Source organism: Cynara cardunculus (assembly GCF_001531365.2).
Source record: "Cynara cardunculus var. scolymus isolate 2C chromosome LG 6, CcrdV1, whole genome shotgun sequence".
Taxonomy (NCBI): Eukaryota; Viridiplantae; Streptophyta; class Magnoliopsida; order Asterales; family Asteraceae; genus Cynara; species Cynara cardunculus.
This window is the reverse complement of record NC_037533.1, coordinates 874715-900266: the sequence shown is the minus strand read 5'-3', so window position 1 is coordinate 900266 and position 25552 is coordinate 874715. Positions and strand designations below refer to the sequence as shown.

At 36.2% G+C, this 25552-nt stretch overlaps 1 protein-coding gene across 9 annotated transcripts in view; it reads left to right on the top strand.

Annotated features, from left to right (window-relative positions):
* Positions 1 to 25552, top strand: part of LOC112514076 (BEACH domain-containing protein B) — a 44433-nt gene that overhangs the window by 5445 nt on the left and 13436 nt on the right. For 4 of the 9 annotated variants that reach the window (XM_025120409.1, XM_025120405.1, XM_025120406.1 and 1 more), the window contains 24 exons: positions 459 to 522; positions 930 to 1152; positions 3359 to 3505; positions 5679 to 6002; positions 7234 to 7450; positions 12188 to 12259; positions 12568 to 13026; positions 13200 to 13524; positions 14759 to 15151; positions 15333 to 15491; positions 15599 to 15748; positions 17360 to 17515; positions 17707 to 17748; positions 17881 to 18225; positions 19378 to 19551; positions 19714 to 19874; positions 20059 to 20374; positions 20480 to 20909; positions 21037 to 21370; positions 21562 to 21750; positions 23786 to 24047; positions 24667 to 24858; positions 24934 to 25152; positions 25233 to 25409. In XM_025120409.1, the coding sequence (XP_024976177.1) occupies positions 459 to 522; positions 930 to 1152; positions 3359 to 3505; positions 5679 to 6002; positions 7234 to 7450; positions 12188 to 12259; positions 12568 to 13026; positions 13200 to 13524; positions 14759 to 15151; positions 15333 to 15491; positions 15599 to 15748; positions 17360 to 17515; positions 17707 to 17748; positions 17881 to 18225; positions 19378 to 19551; positions 19714 to 19874; positions 20059 to 20374; positions 20480 to 20909; positions 21037 to 21370; positions 21562 to 21750; positions 23786 to 24047; positions 24667 to 24858; positions 24934 to 25152; positions 25233 to 25409 (5530 nt within the window). Of the gene's footprint in view, positions 1 to 458; positions 523 to 929; positions 1153 to 3358; positions 3506 to 4278; positions 4371 to 5678; positions 6008 to 7233; positions 7451 to 12187; positions 12260 to 12567; positions 13027 to 13199; positions 13525 to 14758; positions 15152 to 15332; positions 15492 to 15598; positions 15749 to 17359; positions 17516 to 17706; positions 17749 to 17880; positions 18226 to 19377; positions 19552 to 19713; positions 19875 to 20058; positions 20375 to 20479; positions 20910 to 21036; positions 21371 to 21561; positions 21751 to 23785; positions 24048 to 24666; positions 24859 to 24933; positions 25153 to 25232; positions 25410 to 25552 lie in introns of those variants that run through there. The other 5 variants (XM_025120408.1, XM_025120407.1, XM_025120410.1 and 2 more) reach the window with 5 other exon arrangements.

Sequence of the window (25552 nt, the reverse complement as noted above, 5' to 3'; positions counted from 1 at the left end):
AGCTTACAAAGAAACTACCAAATAATGGTCATCTAATTTTAAGGTGTAATTAAGTTGAAGATCAACATCAATGTGCCTTACACTGTCCAGATGAGGCACATTTTAGAGGTGCCATTGTATCATACTGTCATCTTCTTCAATGCGGCCTTCTTTGCAGAAAAGTTCTGTGGGGCATTGCTTGCTAGTTGCATAAATTGTTGTTGGTAATGAAGGTGACAACAAGAAGTTCAATCAGATAGGGAAGCTCAATCTCTATCAAATGACAAAACAACGGTTGCATTGTGGAGCAGTTGGCCTGCCTTTGTATTGTATTAACTTTAGTTGCTTTTTTGCTTCCACAGTTTCCATAAACTAAAGAAATATAGGCTCTTGGGTAGGAATGCTTTCTAATTTGTTTGGTTTTTAAATTCGAGTACAAGCAAAGTTTTTCAATGCTTCCAGTTTTGCATTATTTTCAGTGATGTTGGTGACGAGGCGATTTTATCTACACTATGGGAGAGATATGAAAGTTCATCTGATAAGGTATGTCTGGGAAAATCTTTGTTGTTCAGTGGTCATTGATATTCACTTTTCTTGGTAGTATGATACTGAAAACGTGATATGAAAATATTTTGACAAGATTTTACTGCTGTGCGTTGATACTATAAAAGGCCATCTTTCTGCAGATATCTTCTTCTTTATGAATCTTCTGAATGGTGTGTGTTTCTTTTTGTAGCATATCAGTTAAAATTAAAATGACCATATCAGTGAAGATAATACACCTTCGATTCTGTTTGTGATCAATATTTCTATGTAAAGGAAGTGTTCGTAAAATCATATTCATGCCTTACAGAAACAGCTACGGTGATATCACTACATAGACCATTTAGCAATTAAAATTGAACTTTGTCATACAACACCTAACGTTAGCTTCTTGTCTCAAATTCCAGGCAGAAAGACAAAAGGCTTTTCATATATTTCTTAAACAATTCTTAGTAATATACAAGAACTGGGAGCCATTTGCTTCAGATTGTTCCTCTGAGGTTGCTTTATCTGGGGATAATCCTCAACGTCATGATGAGGTTATAATTGGCTGCTCTGCTGCACATCCTGCTGAAATCATAGTGATCTTAATAGAAGAAGTTACACACATAACAACCATGGTGACTGAATGTAAGTTAACGTGCTAATTTTCTTTATCTCTGTGGGAATATATTCTTACGAATTAAAATTTTGTATCCGATATGCTACTATTTGAGCTGATATTCACTATGCTGCTAACAATTTTTTGATACTTTGGTGGAAGGATTTCTCAAAAGTACCTTCTCTTATTGTAATTAGAATCTTTGATCTCCATGAGGATTTTCAAATTTGTTTGAGAATAGTTATCCTTTTGGTTGTTGTAGGTTTTCTGGAGTGCTCTTTGTGTGTTCCATTGACTAGTGCTTTATGGAAAGATTAGAATTGTTGGATTAAACACGAAAAAGACTTTGTGTAAAGGGTGTTCAAATAGAAAAACTAACTGGTGCAGGAACCTCTGGATAAGTACAGTGGGCTAGGTTCATCTTTTAATTGGCTCCTGTAGCATTTTGGTTCCTTAGTGACCGAAATATTATGATCCTCTTTATGATGGAAGCCTTTTCATACTCGTTTCCTGGATGAACTTTATATAGCCTATGTTAAACAGTTATTCATACTCAATTTAATTTTAATACAAGTCCTGCAACTGCTGATGCTAATGGGGACAAAGGAGACACATTCTTTTTTTTTCAGCAGGTTTTCTCCTTTATGGTCACTTTCATACTGTCTGTAGCCTTTGCTATCATATGTCTGTTTTCATATATTACCCGTAGCACTTCCACAACTTATCACAATTTTATATTTCTTGCACAGCAGAAGTTTATTGCAATGGCCCACTCAATCAATAAACAAGCTTATAATCATGCATCAACCATGAAGTTTGCAACTCAATTTAACCTTTCTAGTATTAAATTAAATATGGTATTCTATTAGAGATGGTCAATCAAAAACATAAACGAACCTTAAACACTCATGATTGTACAAAACATGACCTGGGTGTTGATATTCATAAGCATTCCCTTGTCATTGCCAACTTTTGATTGACTAGCATCCTGGCTAACAAAAGCTTTAGTTCAAGTGAAAGATATAAAAATATCTCTATTACAATTCAGCTCAACATTATTGCAAACATTCTAGAACAGAAGATTGAGAGAAAAAACCTAGTGAAGTTTAGGTTCCTTTTACTCCAGTGAGGATCCTTTTCTTCTTCTTCTTCTGCAATCTCCCTGCTCCTGTGTATTTTTGTTCCTCTTCTCCTTCTCAACGTGCTGCTCTCTTTTTTCCTTTCTCACATTTTTTTGCCTCCTTTCCAAGAGAAAGTCCCCCTTTTCTGCATCTTTCTTTCTTATATGGATGTTTCAAAATCAGCATAGGGATTAGAGTAATCAGCTGAAAAGAATATTTTATGCTAATTACTTTTTTGCCCTTTATTTGATGTGTTTTCTTCAGTTGGAAACACTAGTATATTGTTGCCAGGTCAGTAGTATATGCTACAGCATTTAACCAACATCTTCTGCTTCCTGCACAGATTATTAAATTCAGCACAAATTTTATTCCAAAAAACAACTCAATTCAACTCATTATCCTTGTTAAATACTACTGACATATTCAAGACACTGAAATTCAATACATAACTTGCTGCAAAAACTAAGACAAAAACTAAATTACCTGCGGATAACTCTAATAATTAAAAGTTTCAGTTTCATTCTTGTCTATGGAGTCAGAAAAAGGGTACCGGTGCATTTCACCTTTCAAGGTCTCATGCCTTGTTATTCACATTCTGTTATGTTGTCCACTATTAGGTATCTAGTTTCTTATCAGACTCTCATGGTAGTTCCTCCATGTCCTAGTGCTGGTAGGCTTAAACACGGCCATCATGAATTTGCTTATTGTTAGGTACTATCCTTGGTGCTTGAGGGTTCTTTATGAGTAAAGCATTATTAGATCATATGTATTCATTGTTATGTAGATGCATATCTCATAACGACTGAGAACAAATGTGAAGGTGATGTGAAGGTGCAAAAAGAGAGAATCATATTCACCTCCATTTTAATTTGATATGGAATAATATCATTCCATGTGTTGTATCTTTCTATTACTCATCATAGTCATCTATGTAATCAGTATAAGTTGAAGCTACTGTTTAACCAAGTCCTTGCTCTAACTTAAATAGATGTGTACTCTTAGGAACTCATTTAAGTTTATGGATATTTCTCATCTGTGTGCTTTATATATATATATATATATATCCTGCATTACATTACATCAATAAACATAAATGATTTGCCATCATCGACAGACATATCAGGGACTTCCAGTAGCTTGATCATCACATCAGAAAGTTTTCCTGTCTTGAAAGCCTTGATTATCATGACCCGGTCAATGCATAATTGTAAAGTTTTGGGCTATTATGGTGGTATTCAAAAGCTGACAGCACTAATGAAAGGTATTATATTAATTTGTTATGTTATTTTACTTGTCTTTTGTCTGATTATTTGTGCCTGTTTTCCTGTGTTTAATCAATAATTGTGGTATGCCAGATTCACTCAGGAATGAGTGTCTTTGATTCGTTTAACAACAGCTAATAATCTCCCTTAACTTTTAGCTCTTTGAGTAAATTACTTCTTAGTTTTCGTTGCTCGGATTGCCGTGTAATCTGTAATTTGCCAGTGCGGTTATCTAGAAACAGCCTAATTCGCTCTAGGAGATATTGTGTTTGTGTCTTTTTGCTATAATTATGTTGCTCTCATTTCTTCCATTAAATTTCCGTCAGTGTCCATTTCTTCCCTATAGTGCCTTTTGTTTTCTTTCGTCATTTGCTTCTTCTTGTTGATCGTTGTAATAAATGTTACTATTATCACTGTTTAGGGGTGGGGGTGGGGGTGGGGGTTGAGAAGAATCGTAGTTATAATTTGGTTGTTCTTATATTTGCTTTAATTGGGCTTTTATGTGTGTTAGTTTTGCCTTTAGTTCAAACTTTAAAGAGGTGGGGACTGCTTGGTAATTTCAGTTGACTTATACATAAATCTCATCTGAGTTGTGCTCTTTGCCCTTCTTAGTGGATTCTTTGTAGCCTACAATATGTTTGTAGTTTTTGACTGGTCTTTCTTTTTAACTTGCTATATTTTTATCCTTTTCCAAATGAACTGATTCTAAGAAGCTATATGCTATAAATTGCAACCTTGACTTCTGAAATATATGGCTGGATACTGGACACAGTGACGATGACCATTCTGATAACAAATGAAGTTGAAAGGTGACATCCAGGAGCCGCATAGTTTTTCTAATGATGAGCCACCTTTTCTTACAGGGTGAGGTTATGTCTTATTCCAGTTTATGGTAAAAGGTTTGTGGGTGGAATTTATGGTGCATATATCACCCTTAAACAATTGCATGTGAAAGCCAAAAGAGAGGAACTTGCGTGCCTGTATCTAGTTTTACAAACAAAAAGTATCCAAACACTTGATGATTCACAAGCCCGACTGTAGGACTGATATAACATATCAGTATAACTGGTATAGCTTGAACTACAAAAAGGTGTCCTTTTTAGCTTCTTTGCATTCAACCATGCTTCTCCTATGAGGATAAATTTCTTCGGAACCTAGCTGCTTCATAGTCTCTGTATCTTCTTCCTTTCCCATATAATGTAAGTTCCAGTGGTAGCCTAATGTCCTAATCCAACCCAGTAATGTTTTAAGTTGTAACCCCAATCTGAAGTTGTAATTTTAATGACACTTTTTTTTTATTGGTTTTCTACTTATACCATCTAACATCAAGTGTTCTATTCAAATTAAATATTTTGGGTGAGGATTGACCTGTAAGGTGGCTGAATATTTGGAGCAAAAATCTTAGGTCAATTTTGCAACCAATTAGATTATCTAATTTGCATAGTCATAGTCGATAGTTTATTGAACAGTGAGTTGTTTGTAACAAAAAATATATTCTAACTGATGTGCGCACAGAAAATACTTCATTGGGCAAACAAAGTTTGATGTCATTTATCTTAGAAGTTAGAACCATAAAACTCAAAAGTTCCAAGAACTTTCTCTTTTTGTCACGTCCTTAAACTTTATAGCAGTTACAAATAGTAAGTGATGTTGGTGACTTGCAGACTGAAACATTTTGGAGATGGTGATGGATTTGAAAGAGTGAACATCAATGGTCAGAATCAATAAGTAGTAGCACTAGTCATTAATAACTCGTTTATAACCCTACTTTCATCTCATTGAATTCCTTTTTTGTTTTCCTCAAGTTTTGTAATTTGGACGAGTGGTGGGGTTTTATTTTCAATAAAAAATCAACATAAATGCATATTATCTTTCTTTGTTAGTTGTTGCTTACTGCTTGTGTGCCTATCATGCATTTGCTTCTTGTATTAATGTACACCAAAATTTTATTTCATTCAGAAAGAGGTAATGATGTTATAATTGTTTCTCCTTCCTCGTTTTGACAGTCTTGTTGGACAGTAATTTCACAACTTGCTCTTATGTGCTTAGCTGCAAGATTGTATATGTCCTTGTGTTCTTTTCTTAATAACTTCTATGTGGTGATCTTGCACCAAACTTCCATCTTTCTTTGTTGTTCCTTTCTAGCATTTAACATTGCAATATATGTTTCAGGAGCTGTTGTCCAATTGAAAACCATTGTTGGCGCTCTTTCAGCTGATGAAACTTTATCAAGTTCAAATGTAGAAAAGGCTGGTCTTTTACAAAAAATACTTGTACATGTGGTTTCAATTGTATGCAGCTTTATCAATTTACGATTAGATGTATATGGAAAGGCTCAGATAGACATTGACAACTTAGAGGCCGGTGTTGAAAGGATTGCCACAACTCCAGAACCTTTCATCGATTCAAGGGATCCTCTTTCTGAAAAAAGAGTGCAGTGGCATCAGAAGGCAGTCATATCAGTGATGGAAGCTGGTGGTCTTAATTGGTTAGTAGGTAAGGTATGCATCTTCAGATATACTTTCTTGACTGGTTAGTATGTTAAGAACTAAAATAGTTGAATATTTGAGTTGAGATAAATTATATATGCTGTTGATCACGGCAAAACCAAACATTACATTATTTTTATTGTTAATCTTTTGGGTTGGTATTCACTTCCATGTTCTCTTTGGTTTAATGCTTTCCATGGACCAAAGACTCCATGAGGGGATGTGATCTTCTGGGGTAGTACCTGGCTATAGCTTCAGTTGAGTAGACATCTAGATCCAAACTCTTTTTCCCTTCAAAGAAAAAGCACCTCTTCTGTTCTCTGATTAAGTGCCTTCCACTTTTTATCAAAGTCATCCACGAATGTTGTATTCTAAAAATTAGGTGCTCATCATTTGGCCCATTTTTAGATGCATCCTTGATCAGGGAGCATCCTCTTCTCTTCACCACAAATAGATTTCACCATTTTGCTTCGTTTAAAAGAGAGATTATGGTTCAAACTTTGGCCAATTATGAGTTGTCATTAATATTCACTCTTTTACGAAGTGTTATCAGTTGTTTCTGCTTAAATTTTGTGTGTCCACCACCTAGGACATCTACCAGATACTAGAAGGATTGCTGTTTCTAGGATCGAAAGATTCTAATAGTTGATACTTTTATTGGTTATCTAGTTACTTGTGACCCATTAAACTACCATCAATGTATTCCTAATGCTATCAAGAACTTGAAATTGGCATGTGTTTTGTATGTGACTACTCACCTCTGCTGTATTTAATGCATCCTCCCATTGCATGTTGCAGTTTGTTTCTTTTGACTAACAAATTTGGATATTAACTGTAACTCATGTCTTCTATATCACATACATGTTCACTTTTCTTAGTGCCTGGTTGACAAACTCTTATAATAGCTAGATCTGCACTAATAAATTTTCTTAACAAAATTACAACGATATGCTATCTTAACTTACTAAAGTACCGAGTGCACGCTTTGATAGTTGATGCTCTAAAAAGTTAGGCAGTTATCCCTATTTGAAGAAGAAAAGTAGAAAATCCTAAAAGAACTTGCCTGACCATGTAGTCATGGCTCAATTAATGTGCTAAATGGATGCTTATCCTGGTTGAAAGAGTATACTAAAAGATACTGACGAGAATTTCCTGACTCTAAACTTAGACAGGAATCCTTTTTGCTTTTTGAAGTAGGCTTTCTATTTGAGGGAGCTAATCTTTGGATGTGTTTTCAGAGCTGCTGCGTGTTATTAGAAGGTTAAGCTTGAAAGAACAATGGACGAATTCATCCCTTCAGTATCTAACTTTAAGAACTCTTCAGTTGGCACTAACTGATAATTCACGTGGTCAAAACCATTTTCGGAGCATTGGGGGACTTGAAGTGTTGTTGGATGGTCTGGGAGTACCGTCATTTAACTCCTTAAGATCAAGTTCCTCTTCTAATCGTGGAAGGTAACATATACCACTGGTTGCGGAGTTATCTGATCTGAATTTATATATTAAACCCTGGATCATGGATCTGAATTGTGCAGAAAACCTATGTACTTTATTTTCAAGTTGAGGTCCTTAATTTTTTGTATTAATTTATTTAAAAAAAATCTAGATCATGAGATCTGGAAGCTTATTTGCTCAATCAAGTTCATAACAAAGTTTACTTCATCCATGGTTCCTTTAAAGTTAATATTGTCAAATTTTAATGGATGAGTTTTAAACTTCTGTTGTGTTATTTGGCTTCTTTTGTTGCTAATAGTTCTCTATGGTTTCTCACTGGCCCTATTTATTTCTGTGTAAAGGGTTCTATGAACATTTTGCGATAACTTTTAGCACAAAGGGAACTTTGATAACAAAAATAATAGGATCTTGAGCATCACAAAGTGAATGCTTTGCTTCTTTAGGTTTACTTGAGCAATATGACTTCTGGAACTGATTGTCACTTAAACAGAGCCAAGTTTTTATTTATTTATTACGTTTGAGAATCTAAATTGTATAGTTACAAAGTTGTGACAGCTAAGGTTTGTCACATGTTTTTACCTTGATTTCCTGTATAAGTGCCACATGTGCAAGACCAGTTGTCTTTCTCATGCTGCTCTAGTATATGAAAAGAATATATGTGATACTTTGAACTGTTTTGGGCAAGCTTGTTGCTGATAATAATTTCAACAACTGAAACTGATCTTAAATTGGCTCACAGTGGATCCTTGCTTGTCATAGATTAATATGGCCTTATTTATCAGAAAAGCTAACAATCAAGAAATTTAAATTTAATCCCTAGAACCATGAGAAGAAACTCACTGCCTAAATTAGGATTATGCCAACAACAATGAATATAGAAACATTTCAAAAAGGAAAATCAAATGCAAGTTGGTTTGGTTTGAAGATTAGGAATAGGAGACTAAGTTTTGGTTTGAACTGTGGCTCCACCAATGATCCAGTTACTTGGAAGGAACGCGGAAACTCTAGAAATATTTTTAAATAAAAAACTGTGATACAAACTAAGGTGGGACTCAGGCCAACAAGCATGTCCCTCAGCCATCAGGACAGGCCCTAAGGTCAAGGTGGAGTGGAGTGCACTACACAAACTTACCACTGGTGATTGGCAACAACCTCCAAACCATTTATCTAGTAACCAAACAAACATTAATAAGATACAAGCAAAACATATAACTAGGATAAATTTCTATGGTGTGCAACCAACAAACCCAACAATCCATTTTCAAGACACGTAGACGGGATTCCATCCAGGTTTGAGCAGTAGCAATCATCCTTTGAGGGTATATGCCAAGACTTTAGAACCTTCTTGACCATAGGTGTACACTTGAATTTCAGCCTTAGTGGTCGCATTTGAATTGCCTTCCGAATTTCCTTCTCCTGTTCGTCAACCTTACAGTCACACCTTTAAAGATGCTGTAGTTGCACTGCTGCCATACAAAGTACACTGTTGTGGCTGACACCAACCTTTGTGGAATACTTGCATCCTGTTTTATGACTTGATAAGACTTGAATATGTCCGTCCAATCCGCTGACGTTTCATCCACACTAATCTGGACCTTTAGCATACACCACGCCTAACTAGAAGAAGGGCATAGAAAAATAGGTGGGGGCATGAGTCAGGTTGTAACTTACACAAAGGACATACCAGGTCAGGCAGATCTTGCTTCCAATTGAGAATGTTGTCTTGTGCAGTGAGCCGTCCTCCTAGAGCAAGCCATAAAATATACGAGTGATGCGAGATGCTTTGTCTAAACTACAAAGGTTGTTGACACACTTCAGTAACCGAGAAAGGAACCAGCTGCCCTCAGGAGTTCTTCCAAAAGACACATGCCGGGAACCATGTATGAGGTTAGGCACCACAACATCTCCCACAGCTTCGTGTGTATCCAACCAACCTTAGGTCCACTTCCACTCCCCAGAACTAATCAATTCTGATCCTGGCTTTATATATATATATATATATATATATATATATTCTGTTTTGATAAGACAATACATAACCGGCAAGTAGGATGTCAATAGTCGAACCATGCCAATGTGGATGCTCCATTCCCCACTTTGTGGACCACACAATTTTGGATGTATTCACTCGTATTAATTTTCTCCAACCTCAAGTGGTGTGCTTTGGGATAGGGGCATCCTAGAAGGTTTGCCCTTTAATGGCATTAAGTATGTATCCAGTGAATGCAAAGAGACTCTTTTTCGTCACAATGCTCCAAGCATATCTCGAGAGCAAGAAGTATTCCATCATGTAATGACGTAACAAATCGCCTTCCATGCACCTTTTGCCGTCCTGGCTTCAACCTTGGCACTATAATCCGGGTGAGTCTTTCTATATCCTTGGTGATAGAAACTGGTAGGCTAAAAAGCTATGCCTAATACACTTGCATGGATGATGGGATGGTATTAATGAGTTGAAGTTGGGCCAATAAATGAGAGGGATTTACTTTTCCAGTTTCTGATGCTGTTATTCACTTTCTCAACAAGGATCATACATCCCAATGCGTTAGGCGAGTTGAGATAAAGGGCACCCCAAGATAATTGACTACTAGAGTATCCCCAATGAAGGGGAGAATCTGGAGACTTGCACTCTTTACAGGCTAGCTGACATTGCAAAAGAACGCGGTACTCTTTGGAATGCTAGGGCCCAAACCTGTGATGTTCCTGAGCTCATCAAGGGTAGCCTTTATAATCAACACAATGAGACATCCCTGTGACAAAACATGATGAGTGTCATCTGCCAAACATAAGTGGGTTATGTGTTGAGCCTCATACTGCTTGTGGAATGTAAAGTGCTTCCCTCCCCATTCAGTCCTTCCCCAATTCATATCTTAAATACCTAGTTGAGAACCTCCATGACCAACATGAATAAATTGGGGGAGAGAAGATCACCTTAGCTTAACCCTCAGTGTCGCTTGATGAAGCCGTGGGATCATATTATTTATGGAGGTAGAACTGGAAGCTGTTGCGTCACATTCCATAATCCGGGCCATGATTTTCTGGTGAAAGCTCAAATTGCTGCAATATAGTTCTCAAAATGGTCCAATCCACAGTGCCATATGCTTTTTGAATATCAACCATGAAAACACACGTCACTGTACCATTGTATGATAATACCTGCACATAAAGGTCCTGTTTCATTGTCAGAGATTTTCTGTCCCGGGATGAATGCCGATTGGTTTTCATCTACAATGTCTTCCAAACTGTCCAGTTACTTGTGATCCCACAGGTAACATTGTTACCAAAATGAACATAGGTTGCACAAATGTGAACTTGCTCCTTTCCCCTCTGTTTGGACTTTTGATTCTTTTGTTGACACATCTCAGATATTTTCCCATATGTATCTCAGATATGATCTTTCCCAGAGTGATATGCTTCTATGGCCTGCAGATGCAGGACAAATCTTTTTTTGTCTCTACACAATACATGCAAAAATATGAGTTCTAAGGTTCCCCCAAGCAAGAAATTGTTAATCCACCTGCCTTCTACATCTACACATATCTAGTATGGTTCTCAAAGGATGAAATGTGGACAGTCTAATCGTCCAAGGGAATTCTTTTGATGCATTATCTACTGTCGATAGAAGATTTCATTAATGTGAGTTGAGTGGTGTCTTTTATGCATGGTGAAGAGAGAGAAACAGAAAAGCTTTATGAGAATGAGGTCTTAGATCCTGACACTCTTCTTCTGGCAACTCTTAGAAGTTTAAACTCAAGCTTATGATATGGTAGTTTTTGAAATTTTAGGTGGGAAAATGTTTTCTGAGAAGAAATGGCAGAACTGTTATTTGGTGTGATCGGATATGTGTGTTTGTTAAAATGTGATGCCTGTTCGTTAGCTTCCTTTACTATGTGGCATATGCCCCTCTCATCAAGTGGCCAAGGCGTCTGTCTCGATGCAAGATTGTTGGACTCCAACTCCCACGAGAAGAGACAGACAGAAAGTGGGAACTGAGAGAGGCAGGAGAATGGATGATACGGAGAGTTGTGTTGAGTTCCCGTGTGTGTGTTTGTGTATATATATGTATGTGTGTATGAATGTATGTATGAACCCTCATACTGCTCTTTTCTTCTTCTCCTAGAGAGCACACCACCTTGTTGATTCTTATCTTTTCTGTTAAACCAGCGATGAAACCTACAAATAGACATAATGGTTGTAGAGATGACCAACTACAGATAAGTTACAAAAAGACCGCACCAGTATTATTATAGGCTTCTAAGCATGTGTCTTTTCTATGTCATGTAATTACTGAAATGCAATAGATATATAATTTTTTTTGTGATTGATTTGTCGCTTTACAGATTGATCAGTTATGTGCCTTGAGCCTAGGCATTTTAGGACACTTTGGATCATCTTGTTGCCATGTGGCTATGCTGATCTTGTGTTACGTATGGACAATCTTAAACCACAAATGACGAGAAAACGAAAAATGTATACAAAACTAGTTGGGCCAAAATTATAAAACAAAGTGTTGACATTTGTGATAAGATCAACTTTTTCTGAAAATGGTTAAATGATGTGATTGCTATCTTAGATGCAACTTATTTTTTCAGTTTCAATATTGGAACACGACAAGGCTGTGTACTTTTCATATCAATGCATGCTTTTGCTGGTTTTTTTATACTTTTAGTTTGAATATCTCCTTAATTGATGTTTTTATGTTTTGCTGATCTAACCTTTTGATTCTCATGTTCTTAGTGGAGATATAAATCCTTTAATGTGGATTCTGCAGCTCCATGTTCTTTCTTTGGAGGTTCTCAGGGAAGCCGTGTATCCTTTCTTTATGCCAATTTTTTCCATGTTCATATGAGTGACAACAGAAATGAACTAATGCCACATCATGCATCGATTGTAACCATGTGAGAACACTTGCTTGGGAATGGCTCTCCCTTGGTGGCAGTTCCACTGATGGACAGCTGTCTCTGGATACAGTAACCTCATTTTATGCTTTTAAGAAAAGCAGAGCATGTAGGTTGGGGCAGGGTGGTGAATGTCAGACTGTTAAAGTTGAGTGTTAACATAACTGAGGTTGTTGTGTAGTTATTCCTTATGATTTGATGTACTTAACCATGTTAAAGCTTTGGCAATTTGAACAATTTGCAATTTTTATGTGAAAACGGAAGAGTGCACAAATTTGCAAATAGCTTTTGTTTGCCAGCGTTTGTGTTCCAAGAATTCATGCAGCAAAGAAGCAACTCGGCGGTGGAGGATGATACAAAAATCCCTTCCTCTGTTGATAGTGACCGCAAGAGCAGTATTCAGAATACAGGAATAACAGAAACTTCTTCGTCTCTTAATACTCCTAGTTGCCAATATTGGAGTAATTATACCGTCAATTTGAGCAAAACTCTCTATTCCTTTATTCTCACATTAGAGGATTTAAGATCACATCAAGTGCAATCATATGGTCGAAGTACTTTTCCATTTTCTTCTGCATATGGAGAACTTTCGATAAAGTTCATCATGAGGGTTCTTCTAACTGTATTTCCAAGCATTAAGGCCTTCTCAAATCAAAATGAGCTTCCTAGCCACTTAAGGTGAATGATTTTTCTCATAAGTGTTATTGTTCATATTCTTTTCACCAAAATGATTATATTTAATATCTGTATAGCTGAAAATAATCTAGTCCACTACTTCTACCTTATTCACGTGGGCTTGCTCCTCTTTTGTATTCACTTTTGTAATTTCGTTCATCTTCATCTGGTTGCAGGATATTTCTGTATTCGCTGCAACATTATGTGCTCTTCGTATTTAGAAAGATCCTTGTTTTATCCCCCTCATTGTTGGATGTATTTCGGTCAGAAGGGGTGTGGGATTTCATCTTTTCAGAGCACTTCTACTTTGGAAGTGGTTCAACAGTAATTCCTGAAGCTTATTTTAACTATAGCGACGTTCGTCCCTGGAGCAGTGAGCCTTATACTCGTTCAAAATCCAGTAACAAACATGCATCAAGTAATGTAACTGATATCCTTCAAACAAATGTAATTTCTGTCGTGGAATTTGCTGCAACCCTCGATGCAACTTCTCATAACATGGTGAGTTCTTTCTCTTTTTTATTTTGAAAACCTATGTATGAGATGAAGGCTCCAGTCCCCCCATTGTGATGTCAATTATCATTCTAGTCCATCAAAATGAGATATCATTCTTCTACGAACTGAATGTGTAAACTTTTCAAAGTAAACTCGTTGAACATCGTGGATCTGTAAAAATAACTTGGTAGCTAGTTTGCTTTCTTTTTCTTCGTAACGTACCATGTGTTTATTGACGTCTGACATACTAAAAGAATTTTGCGTTCACTGAATTACTTTGGTTGGAGGACTGCTTAGATTGTTTATGCATGCCATCCTGAAGAAAATCTTCTCCATCTGCTGTGTTTTTTTATACCCGTATGTGATACTTGATGGTCCTCACTAGTCACTAGGGCATTCTAATTAGTACAACTACATAAAAATTTATTTTGTGCATGCTCCACTCAACCTCTCTTGTTTGAACCCCAACCCCAAACCACTTGTTGTATGCTAAAAGATATTTTTTTGGGGGAGAGGGGGCATGTAACTGGGATGCACTTAGTTTCTTGGTTGCATTACTGCCCCCAACTCATGCTAAGCCCCTGGTATTTTGTAGAAGCCGAAGTCTTATCTTTTTATTGCTTAATATGTTGATTATATTTCTAACTTTCTACATTTCTATAATTGTTAGGAACTATATATCCGATTAAATGGAAGGATTTTTTTTCCTACAACTAAATTGAAGGATTTTTTTTTGGCAATATTTGCTCTTCGTGTTTATGTTTACATTTCAAAATGTGTAGCCTAGACAAGAAATGGTGTTTGGCACATGTTTGTGTTTTTGAAAAGCCAAAATTAATATAGAATTTTTTTACGACAATTAAGTGGATGCTTGAATGTTTTCATGGTTTACAAAGTAGGTGTACAAAAGAACACGTGTTCACCATCCAACCAAACAAGAAAGTTAAGGTTTTAAACCTGGTAGAAAAAACTTTCTGTTTCTTATTTAGAATTTTCGTCTTGCTTTTGAGACAGAAGTCTTGCAAAACATGTTTTGATTGCCTTGTCAAATAAGAATCACAATTTTGTTTACATTACAAAGAAAATGAAAACAGAAACACATGTGTTAGCATAGCCCAAGTAATTATTGAAAACGAAATCTTATTTAGTTCGAGTTGCTTCCTCCCTTTTGCTACTTCTAGTTAACTTCTTATCTGACAGTATTGTTTATGTATCTAATTTTTTTGTTTTGTTATGACAGCCCGAATGTTCTGTGCTCTTAGACACCCTTGAACTATTTGCCTGTAATCCTGAGGTTGACACTGGCCTAGCGAAGTGTCTCCTCCACATTTTGCAGCTTGCACCCGAGAAAACTGTTTCCTCTTTTAGAACACTTGATGCAATTCCTCGAGTGCTCAAAGTTTCTTGTATTCAAGCTCAAGAGTCCAAAAAATCAAATTCACCAGGGACAGTGCATAGTTGGCGTGATAGTATGGAATCTTGCATGCAGCTATTTGCCGAATACTTTTCGGTTACTGAAGAAGCACAATATTTGGTTTTGAATAGTTCTACTTGTATTGATTGTTTGTTCGATCTTTTCTGGGAAGAATGTTTGAGAAGGTCCATGCTTTCTTATATTTTTGCTCTGATGAAGGTATCACTTTCTTCTATTATTTCTATAATGTCACATGGGAATTTGAGAGTTCCTTCTCTCTCCCTCTCTTTATATATATATATTTATATATATATGTATACACATGCATGCACATATATATTTATGTGTGTATGTATCTGTATGTATTTGTATTTGACTTGGCTGCATCGGGTGCCTGTAGATCATTCCATCTTCTGAAGAAGATCAAAAGGCAAAGTTATATTTATGTTCTAAATACTTGGAAACCTTCACACAAGTCAAAGAAAGGGAGAAGAACTTTGCAAAACTATCAATTGATCTGCTGGTTGGGATGAGAGACATGCTCTTGAAAGACCGAATGGTATATTTTCTCGGTTATGTATTTCATAATTTTGTAGATTGCATGCACATGTATGGACTTTGCAGTGTGGAGTTGTCAAGATGAGTCTTACATGTTTCGTATTGCAGTACTTCCAGACTTTGTTCTGTGATGGTGAGTGTTTTCTGCATGTTGTATCTTTATTGCATGGGAACACTGAAGACGAAGAGGGTGAAAAGCTAGTACTGAATGTTCTTCAAACTCTAACCTCTCTTCTTATGGGTAATGATGCCTCAAAGGTATTGGCTTCATATGGTTTCTTTCTTATTATTCGTAGTGTAGGATTACTCTCTTGTGCTTTTGGATCTTCGTCTTTCAAAATAGTTGTAGCCTCATGCATTGTCGTGTCGTTCATTTAGATGTGCCAATCTAGGTCATGATGTCGGGTGTCCTCAAGATATGTTTTCAGATACCACTATCCCAATTTCCAGGAATTAGTCACTTCGACAGCGTTCGATGGTTATTATATTTTATATTCCTTATGGTTTTTATTTCTGCAAATGACTACAAGATTAATTTCATAGCTGTGAATAAAGAAAGAACATTTACACAGTGGTACTCTGCTGCAGGTTCAGAATTGACAAGCTACCAAGAGCATTTATTTTTAATTCTAAATGTTATAATCTCTTTTGCTTATTCATCTGTTTCAGTTCTTTGTTCAAATATGTTTTGTTGTATACCAAGTGTTCAATAGAGGTGGCAATTGCTATCCATTGCATGAAAATTATCCATTGGGTTATAATTTATCTCCAACGGGTCTGACAAGTAAAGGTCTAAAACTTACTTACAGATGGAACTGATCCAATGTGAGTTGAATGTTCAGAAAGTCACCTAAAGTGCATTCAAATGCGTAGAACCTTCTAAATCCATTTATTAAAAAATTGGATCATTATTATAATAGTATAGTCTTTGTATCATCCTGCCTGCCTAATCCGCCCATTTTGCCTCTTCTATTCATAAATATACTTTTTCGCTTTTAAATATTGAGTGCTACGACAATCCCATTTGCTTATCATGTTCTTCTCAGCATATATATTCTTTTCTTTTATGCCCTTCTTTTAATTGCTTCTTTGGGGATTTTGTATTTTAGCTTTCTGCATTTTTCCTAGAGCATGATTTCAGAATTTGTAGTGAGCAACCTATCTTGTTAGGAATGGGGTAACTGGATTATAGTGAAAAAGGTTTTGATGGCTTAGGCATCTTTATTGTTTTGCTGAAACGAAGATAGTGAATTTCCAAAGTTTCCTAAAAAATTGATAAATATGTTTGTTTTGGAAAAAGTCGGGTAGAGAGAATAAAAATTGTGAGGTGAAGCACAAGATGGGAAGAAGGGATTCCAAGTTTCTGATAGTGAAGTTGGGAATGCTCTTCTTAGTAATAATGATTCAAAGAGTTCTGTATACACTTTCAACCATAAATGTAAGTGTCGAAATATACCTTTATGTACCTTTTGGTTTGATGTTGTCAATCATCTCCATTATAAAGTGCATTGAGAAGACCTTTTATGCATACATGTTTATTTATTAATCTTTGGTTATATTTGTCCATGCCTACTACCCGGTAGGCCTCTTTGTTTTGTCCATTGAAGCAAGGTGTGTTGCACTTGGTAAGCTATGGTTCAGTATTTTCTTATTGTTGGTCCCATCTAAACTGGTAATGACAGTAATAGTAATTGCTAGCTTTCACGTTCTATGTTATGCTCAACTATATTTTAATCATATGTCTGTTTATTGGAACAAGCTTGGATGTGAATGGCTTTTCAAGTAAAGCATTCATGTAGTGCTTTATCTTGTTTTGATAAGCTTATTTTGGTTTCTAATTAAACATTATTGACACCTGAATTTGTGTAGGCTGCTTTTCGAGCTCTTGTTGGCAAGGGTTATCAGACACTGCAAAGCTTGCTGTTAGACTTCTGTCACCGACGACCAAATGCCGGTCTATTAACTGCTCTGCTCGATATGCTTGTTGATGGAAAGTTCGATCTCAAGCGGAGTCTTGTTATGAGGGTATGTTTGCAAAACCTTGTTTTAGACTGCTTCGGTATCAACAGTCGAAGTTCTTATTATGCTATGCTTATTCTATTTTCCATGGGGAAGTAAGGTTTTCAAAAACTGTTGGATATTTTTGCTTCTCATTTAGTTCTCTTCTTCATGTTTTGGTTTCTCATCTTGATGTTTTTTTCTTTCTTTGGAATCAGAATGAAGATGTTATCTTGCTTTATCTGAGTGTGTTGCAGAAGGTTGGTTAATCATCGACCTATTTCTATCATTGTTTTCTTATGTTGTTTCCTTTAGAGCTAGTAATAATTTTTTAATTATGATTATGTGTGGATAGTTCTGAATCATTATTGTTCCTTCTTAAAACTGGGCAGAGCAGTGACTTAATGCGAAATGAAGGGCTGAACGTATTCCTTCAGCTGCTTAGAGATTCCATATCAAATAGAGCATCATGTGTCCGAGTGGGAATGCTGAGCTTTCTTCTTGACTGGTTTCCTTATGAAGAAAATGATAGTGTTGTCCTGAAAATTGGCCAGTTAATTCAGGTCACTGGTGGACATAGTGTATCTGGGAAGGAAATCCGCAAAATCTTTGCTCTACTTCGAAGTGAGAAAGTGGGAACTCGGCAACAGTACTGCTCACTATTGTTAACCAATATTTCATCTATGCTAAATGAAAAAGGACCGACGGCCTTCTTCAATTTCGATAGAGATGATTCTGTAAGTTTGGTGGCATTTAATGTACTCTACTTGAAAAAAGTTTCACTGAAGCTGACAGTTTTAAAGCCTAGCAGTTTCGGCATGACAAAGACTACTCAATGCTGATCCAAGCGTTGAGCGTTGAGCAAAAAATTATAAATGATTTTCTTCTATATCTTATTTAAAACACCCTTGTATATATATGCACGAATAAATAAATTTTCTGATAATAAAGAACAGGTATGTTGGAGGCAGCATTCGCATAAGACTAGCTCAGCAGAAGGGATGATGCTAAAGTTTGATGCATGAGAAGGCATAGGAGTTGAAAGTGAGGATAATGACAAGACATTTGGGGTGTGATTTATTACATTGACAAGGGGGTATCACTTGATATGGTTTGGCCAGATCCAGTACAGACTATTACATATAATGGAAAGGATAATGGGACTTCTAATTGGAGGACATCAGTCTAGGCTGAATTAACCTTGGTGGAAGTACTATTGAAGGACAAAAAAATTGATATATAAGAACCTGAAATAGGATAACGTGCTTGAATATAATATGAATGGTTGAGTTAATTTGATAGGACTTTTCCTGAAATAGGACAATATGTTCGTGTAAAAGGTTGAAACCATCAGCTGTTTGATTTCTGGGTAAGTCCTATAAAGTTATATGAGAGCATGTCAGGAGGAGTTTCTCATGGTGATTCTCTTTTTAGGGTGAAGTGGCTCCTTTATAGATCACTAATAGGATAGTGGTTGTACCATGGGGTAAGGAGTGCATTTATCTAACCAGAAGCATTATTGAAGGCTAAATTCTATGACTTCACTTGCTTCTAATAAGGTTGTACGTTTGTCAACAGATTCTGCCAATTCACTCTGTACAGAATCTTTAATCTACTTTAGTCAACAAATCGTTATATATTGCAAATTCATTTGTGACTTAAAGTTACTTCTTTCTCTCTGAAGGGTGATCTATATCCTTCTTTGTGGAAGTTGCTGAAATAAGTAATTCCTTTTTTAGTGTCTTCTTGGTTCAACTGAATAAGATTTTCCTATATTGTCTCTTTACCCCAAAAGTATGAAGCTCACACTTAAAGGTTTTCGAAAATCTTATTATTTGTGGGCTGATTCACATTTGTTTTACTTATCTTATGATCAATTTTTATTGCAGGGAATATTAATCAGCACACCAGTGCAATGGCCTCTTTATAAGGGATTTTCTTTTTCTTGTTGGCTCCGGGTAGAAAGTTTTCCTACAAGTGGAACAATGGGGCTCTTTAGTTTTCTTTCAGAAAGTAAAAGAGGATGCCTGGCTGCCCTTGCAAAGGATAGGCTAATTTTTGAGGTAGAATGAACTATTTCTTTAACAGAAATAGTGTATCTTTGTACATTTTATTTTGTTTGGCTGCTTACATTTTCCAGACATAATATGATTTTATCTGCTTTGAGCATTTCTTTATAACAATAACAATACCAATTTTAATTGTTTTTCCTTTATCTTTTGTAGTCAATCTACCAGAAACGACAGTGTGTTACATTTCCTCTCAGCCTTGTTGGTAAGAAATGGCATTTTCTGTGCCTAACTCATAGTATTGGCAGAGCTTTCTCAGGAGGGAGTCAATTAAGATGTTATCTGGATGGAGTTCTTGTTTCGTCAGAAAAGTGCAGGTCCTATCCCACTTCTATCATGTGCTATATAGTTTGAAGAAGAGTTTATGCATTTATTATCTGTGAATTGAAGTATTTTTGCTCTCTTTTGTTCTCATATATATATATATATATATATATATATATATATATATATATATATAGGAAATAATTTTTCTTGTCTTTTTTATTTTCGTTTGTTCAGCTATGCCAAAGTCACTGAGCCTTTGACCAGTTGCATGATAGGAGCACCAATTAATTTGCTTTCTTTTGAAGAAGACAGTGCTTCCTATTCCAGCAAAGAATCATCTCCATTTTTCGGTCAGATGGGTCCAGTTTATCTCTTTAGTGATGCCATCACTTCTGAACAAGTGCAGGGAATCTATTTCCTAGGACCAAACTATATGTACTCGTTTCTTGACAATGAATTTGCGGTTTCTGCCGATAATCCGTTGCCCAGTGGAGTTTTTGATGCCAGAGATGGTCTGGCCTCCAAGATTGTTTTTGGACTTAATGCACAGGTTTTCCTTAAAAAGTTCCCTGATAAACATAATGATTTTTTTCTCTTATGGTCTGCCAAAAAGTTAAACAATTAAAGACTTCTGCATTTGCTCTCTCATTTTCAGGCTAGTAATCGTAGGACATTGTTTAATGTTTCACCTTCGCTGGATCATGCGCTTGACAAGAGTTCATTTGAGGCAACTGTAAAAAATGGGACTCAACTATGTTCTCGCCGCTTATTGCAACAGATTATCTACTGTGCTGGGGGTGTTTCTGTCTTCTTCCCGCTATTCACTCGCATTGATTTGTATGAGAATGACAGCCAGCAACTTGGATACAATTTGCTTACACCTATAACGAAAGAGCGCTTAACTGCTGAAATCATTGAGCTTATCGCCTCTGTTCTAGATGAGAACCTGCCTAATCAACAACAGATGCTTAATCTTTCTGGATTTTCGGTTCTTGGGTTTTTATTGCAATCAGTGCCTTCCCAACAGCTTAATATGGACACTTTATCAGCCCTGAAACATATGCTAAATGTTATTTCGAATTGTGGTTGGTAACTTTTTAAGAATTTGTCGTTTAGTGCAAACACTTTCTATCATCTTTCTAAAAGTTCTCATGGAATTACTGTTTATTTATTATATAATCTCTTGTGATACTATATTTGATGCCTGTCCAGGCTTGGCTGAGGTTCTTGTAAAGGATGCAATTGCACATGTATTCCTTAATCCTTTCATCTGGGTATACGCTGTCTACAAAGTGCAACGGGAACTATACATGTTTCTCATTCAGCAATTTGATAATGATCCAAGGCTTCTCGAGAGTCTGTGTYGTTTTCCACGCGTTCTTGATATTATTCACCAGTTTTACTGGGATAACATGCCTTATTCGACTGTTGGAAGCAAAGCTCACTTGCAACCTATAACAAACAAAGATTTTGGAGAGAGGCCCAACAAGGAAGAAATACAAAAAATACGACTGCTTTTACTAAGTATTGGTGAGATGAGTCTCAGGTATGCACATTCTTCACCAGTTGTAACTCGCAAGTATTTTTCCTGCCCGTACATTCTATTCAAGAACACACCTCCTTTAAGCCTAAAATTAGTTGGACAAGCCTCATCCTATACCCCTTTTACTGATTATCACCACATATCGAGTCTTTGGGCCATTTAAAGATCTTATTAAACATGACTGGATTTTACAGGGAGCATATTGCAGTGTCAGATATTGAATCACTTGTATCCTTTTTTGAGACAAGTCAAGACATGGCGTGCATTGAGGATATTTTACATATGATTATCCGAGCTCTTTCTCAAAAGTCACTTCTCGCATCGTTTCTTGATCAAGTCAATTTAGTTGGTGGCTGTCATCTTTTTGTCAATCTGCTTCAAAGGTATATGTCTTGTGGTTATATAAATAAGCTAACCATCTGTGTGGTTAATTTTTGTTATTTGTGGCAACAACTTGAGGACAAGAGTTCCTGAGCATGCCACCATCCATTTTCGGTCAGGAAATGCACGGTGAGTAGAGGGGGCATTAGAGGAGGGTGTGAGGAGAGGTAGGTAGGCCACTATTACTAACAGCAATTGAGAGATATTTATATCTCAAGAATATATTAAACAATGGGACTGTAGATGGTAAAGCATGAACAGGTCCTGCAACGTTGATGATTTCATTTTTAGCTGCTTATCCACAATTATTTTAGAACTAGCCATTTTGATCTGTTGTATTTTTCGTATGATTGAAGACGCACGTTGGGAACTAAGGATAGAGATAAATCTTGGTGAAGTATGACACCACGATTTGCTTGTATAATACACTTTAGGAGGGGGAGCCTGCAGAAATCCTGTCTATCTTTATTTGCTTGTCATCATGGTTGTTGCAGAGTCATGGCAATAGATAAGTGACATGGGGCCCCCTCCCTTGGGCATGCTCACCATGACAAACGAGGCATGCCGTCTCACAGTTTTTGCTTGGGCTCAAACTTAGCCTAAATGATAATAAACCAAACGTAGAAGAATCAATAAAAAAGAAAAAAGCCCACTTGCATACAAAAAGTAAGAGTAATGAATTGTCAATTTGTCTTCATTTCTGTCAATCGTTGCCGTTTGCTGTTTTTTCGTGTAACCATAACTTGCTGTAAGAGGTTACCCAGTGTTGATTGTCTTTGTTTTCTACCTATCATCACTGTTTTTTCGAGTTATTTGCTGCAAGTCATCATTGCTTCTAAGTTTTATATTTTGCTCTTTCTTTACCTGACTTGATGTAATTCTGTATTCCTTTATTTGTTTATTCAAATTTAAGTCTTAAATTAATTTCTTAGTTGCAGACATCCAGCATAACTTGCTGTAAGGTTGTCTGAAACAACTTGCTGTAAGTAGAGTCATGTCATATTCATAGACAGCTCATCCTTTCTAATTGTAATTGCTGTGTAGTTGTCAAGTCATCCATTTTTACTTTATTTGTTTATTTTAATTTTTTAGTTAACTGAAGCATTACTTGTATAGTTGTAATTATCTGAAATTAATGATATTTATTATTTTTTCTATAAAATATTAGTTTATATTTTGTAACAATTGATTTATTTCGTGTTTTGGTAGAATTGGGTATAATCTATGTAACGATTTAATTTTCAGATGGTATTTGTTGTTTAATATTCATATAGAACGTTTAATATTTGATGATGGTATTATATAAAATTTCAATGTAATGGTGTATAAGCATGTATATAACATATAGTAAACGACTAGATGCCTATGGACAACATTGTGGACGCCTATAGTGAATGAACAACCTGGTTTTCCTGTTGGTTGGCTATCACAATGGTTTGCCATGGTATAATAACTATGCTTGTCATAGTATGGCTTTCCATTTTGGCAACAAGCTTTCAGACAAGTATAAAGACCAATTAATGAGATATCGTTATTTGTTAAATGGAGGTAACATGTTTCATTTCTTCTCCATTTAAGTTTGGTTCTGTTTTATATTTGGTGAATATTTGAAGTCGTGGCTTTATAGGTGCCTTGCTAATTTGGTCCTTCTTTATGTGGGTCATATGCACAAGCACAACTACACTTGTGTTGATTTTTTATTCCTAATCATTTTGTATGGGCTATGTAGACCATGTTGATCCATTATCTTGTTACTAGGGGAAAAAACTATTTTGTTGTCTTAGATGTTTTATTTGGTTCATTTTGTTATCTATTTTCCTATGACGTACTAAGTTTTATCTCAGTCTAGTGCCACCCTGTTGATGCATGTTTTAATCAATCTATTTTCTCATGGAAATTGGGTGTGTAATAATCCGTCTAATGTATGCTGTTGCTATTATTGGCTGCAATTTACCAGCTTATGAACTTGTGTTCAAAATAAAACCAGTTCCATCTTGATTCCATTTATTTATTTGTTTTTTTCTTTTGTAATTGTAGGGATTATGAACCGATCCGATTACTTGGTTTGCAACTCCTGGGAAGACTTTTGGTCGGTATCCCATCTGAGAAGAAGGGGTCAAAATTTTTTACTTTGGCTATGGGAAGATCAAAGTCTCTTTTAGAAGGCCAGAAGAGAGTCGAGTTAAGGTTGCAACCTATTTTCTCCGCCATGTCAGACAGGCTGTTTCGTTTTCCTCAGACAGATGTTCTGTGTGCAACCTTTTTTGATGTTCTTCTCGGTGGTGCTAGTCCGAAACAGGTGATCTAAAATGCATGATTTTTCCCTTTCTTTAACTATCTTGTCATTGGTGTTTTTAGGTATGTATTTATGGTTATTTGATGAGCCATGGATATCGCTTCATGCTTCTGTGCCTCCCAGTCTAGCCCCTTCATGTGTCTTGGCATTCTGGGTTTCTATCTCAGCAAGCTCATTAGAGAAATTTGGCATAATATCTCACTATGGAACTTATGGAATTTGGACCTTTGTGAGAAGTGAGTTCTAATGTTAACTTTGTAACCTTGAGCTTGTTGGGGATATTTTCTTTCCAGTTGGTTTTTTTTGGGGATGGATGGTAGTAGTTTACTTGTCTAGTTAAGCAAGAGAAGCATTAGGTTACATCCAAGCCCTACGTTTTTTTTTTTCAAAAGACCACCTATATCAACTAAAGAGGGATGATTTGTGTTGTATGTGACAACTGTTAAAAACTCTCATGCTAGAAAGTTAGTTCTATTGCCTTGATAATCTTGATGTCATAAGTTAATGTGTGCCTTTTAGAGAGGGCAATTTTTTCTTTCCAGTGGAAGATGTCTTTGATTTATTCATTATACGCTTAAAAAGAGGCTGTACTCAACTGAAACACTCATAATTATTTTTGCAGGTCATACAGAGACATAATCAGCCTGAGAGACAAAGAAGCAAGGGAAACAACTCCCAATTCTTCCTACCTCAAATATTGGTTCTCATTTTTAAATTTTTGTCTGGCTGTGATGATGTGAATGCAAGAATTAAAATAATTGGAGACCTGCTTGAATTGCTAGATTCAAATATCTCTAACATTGAGGCACTTATGGTAAGGGGTTCGAGAATTGTTGTTCTTATAACCTTTTTTTGCAGCAACTGTATGATAACTGAAGCTTTTTGATAGGAAAATGGATGGAATGCATGGTTAGTTGCTTCTGTGAAGCTTGATGTGTTGAGAAACTACAAAATGAAGTCACGACTTCATGGTGACAATGAATTACTAGAGCAGAACTATGTGAGGACATTATTTTCTGTAGTTCTTTGTCACTACATACAGTTGATAAAAGGTGGCTGGCAACATTTGGAAGAGACTGTGAATTTTCTCCTCATGCAAAGCGAACAAGTATGTCCTTCCCTTCCCTTGTCACTATTCTTATAGCTCAATTTTGTATTTGTATCCACAAGTTTTTAACTTCTGTACAGGGTGGAAAATCATATCGGTATTTGGTTCGTGATATATATGAGGATTTGATGAAGCGGCTCGTGGACTTATCTTCCAGAGAAAATATTCTTTCTTTGCAACCATGTCGTGACAACACATTGTACCTTCTGAAACTAATTGATGAGATGCTGATTTCTGAACTTGATAACAAGCTTCCAGTATGTCATTAATCCTGTAGTCTTTTAATATCATTTAGTTGGATTACTTTGATATGGTAAGAGGCACATTTGTGGCAATGTCTCTATTTGTTTGCCATTTTGCAATGATCATATGTGTTCGGTTAGTTAATTTCGTTAGGCAC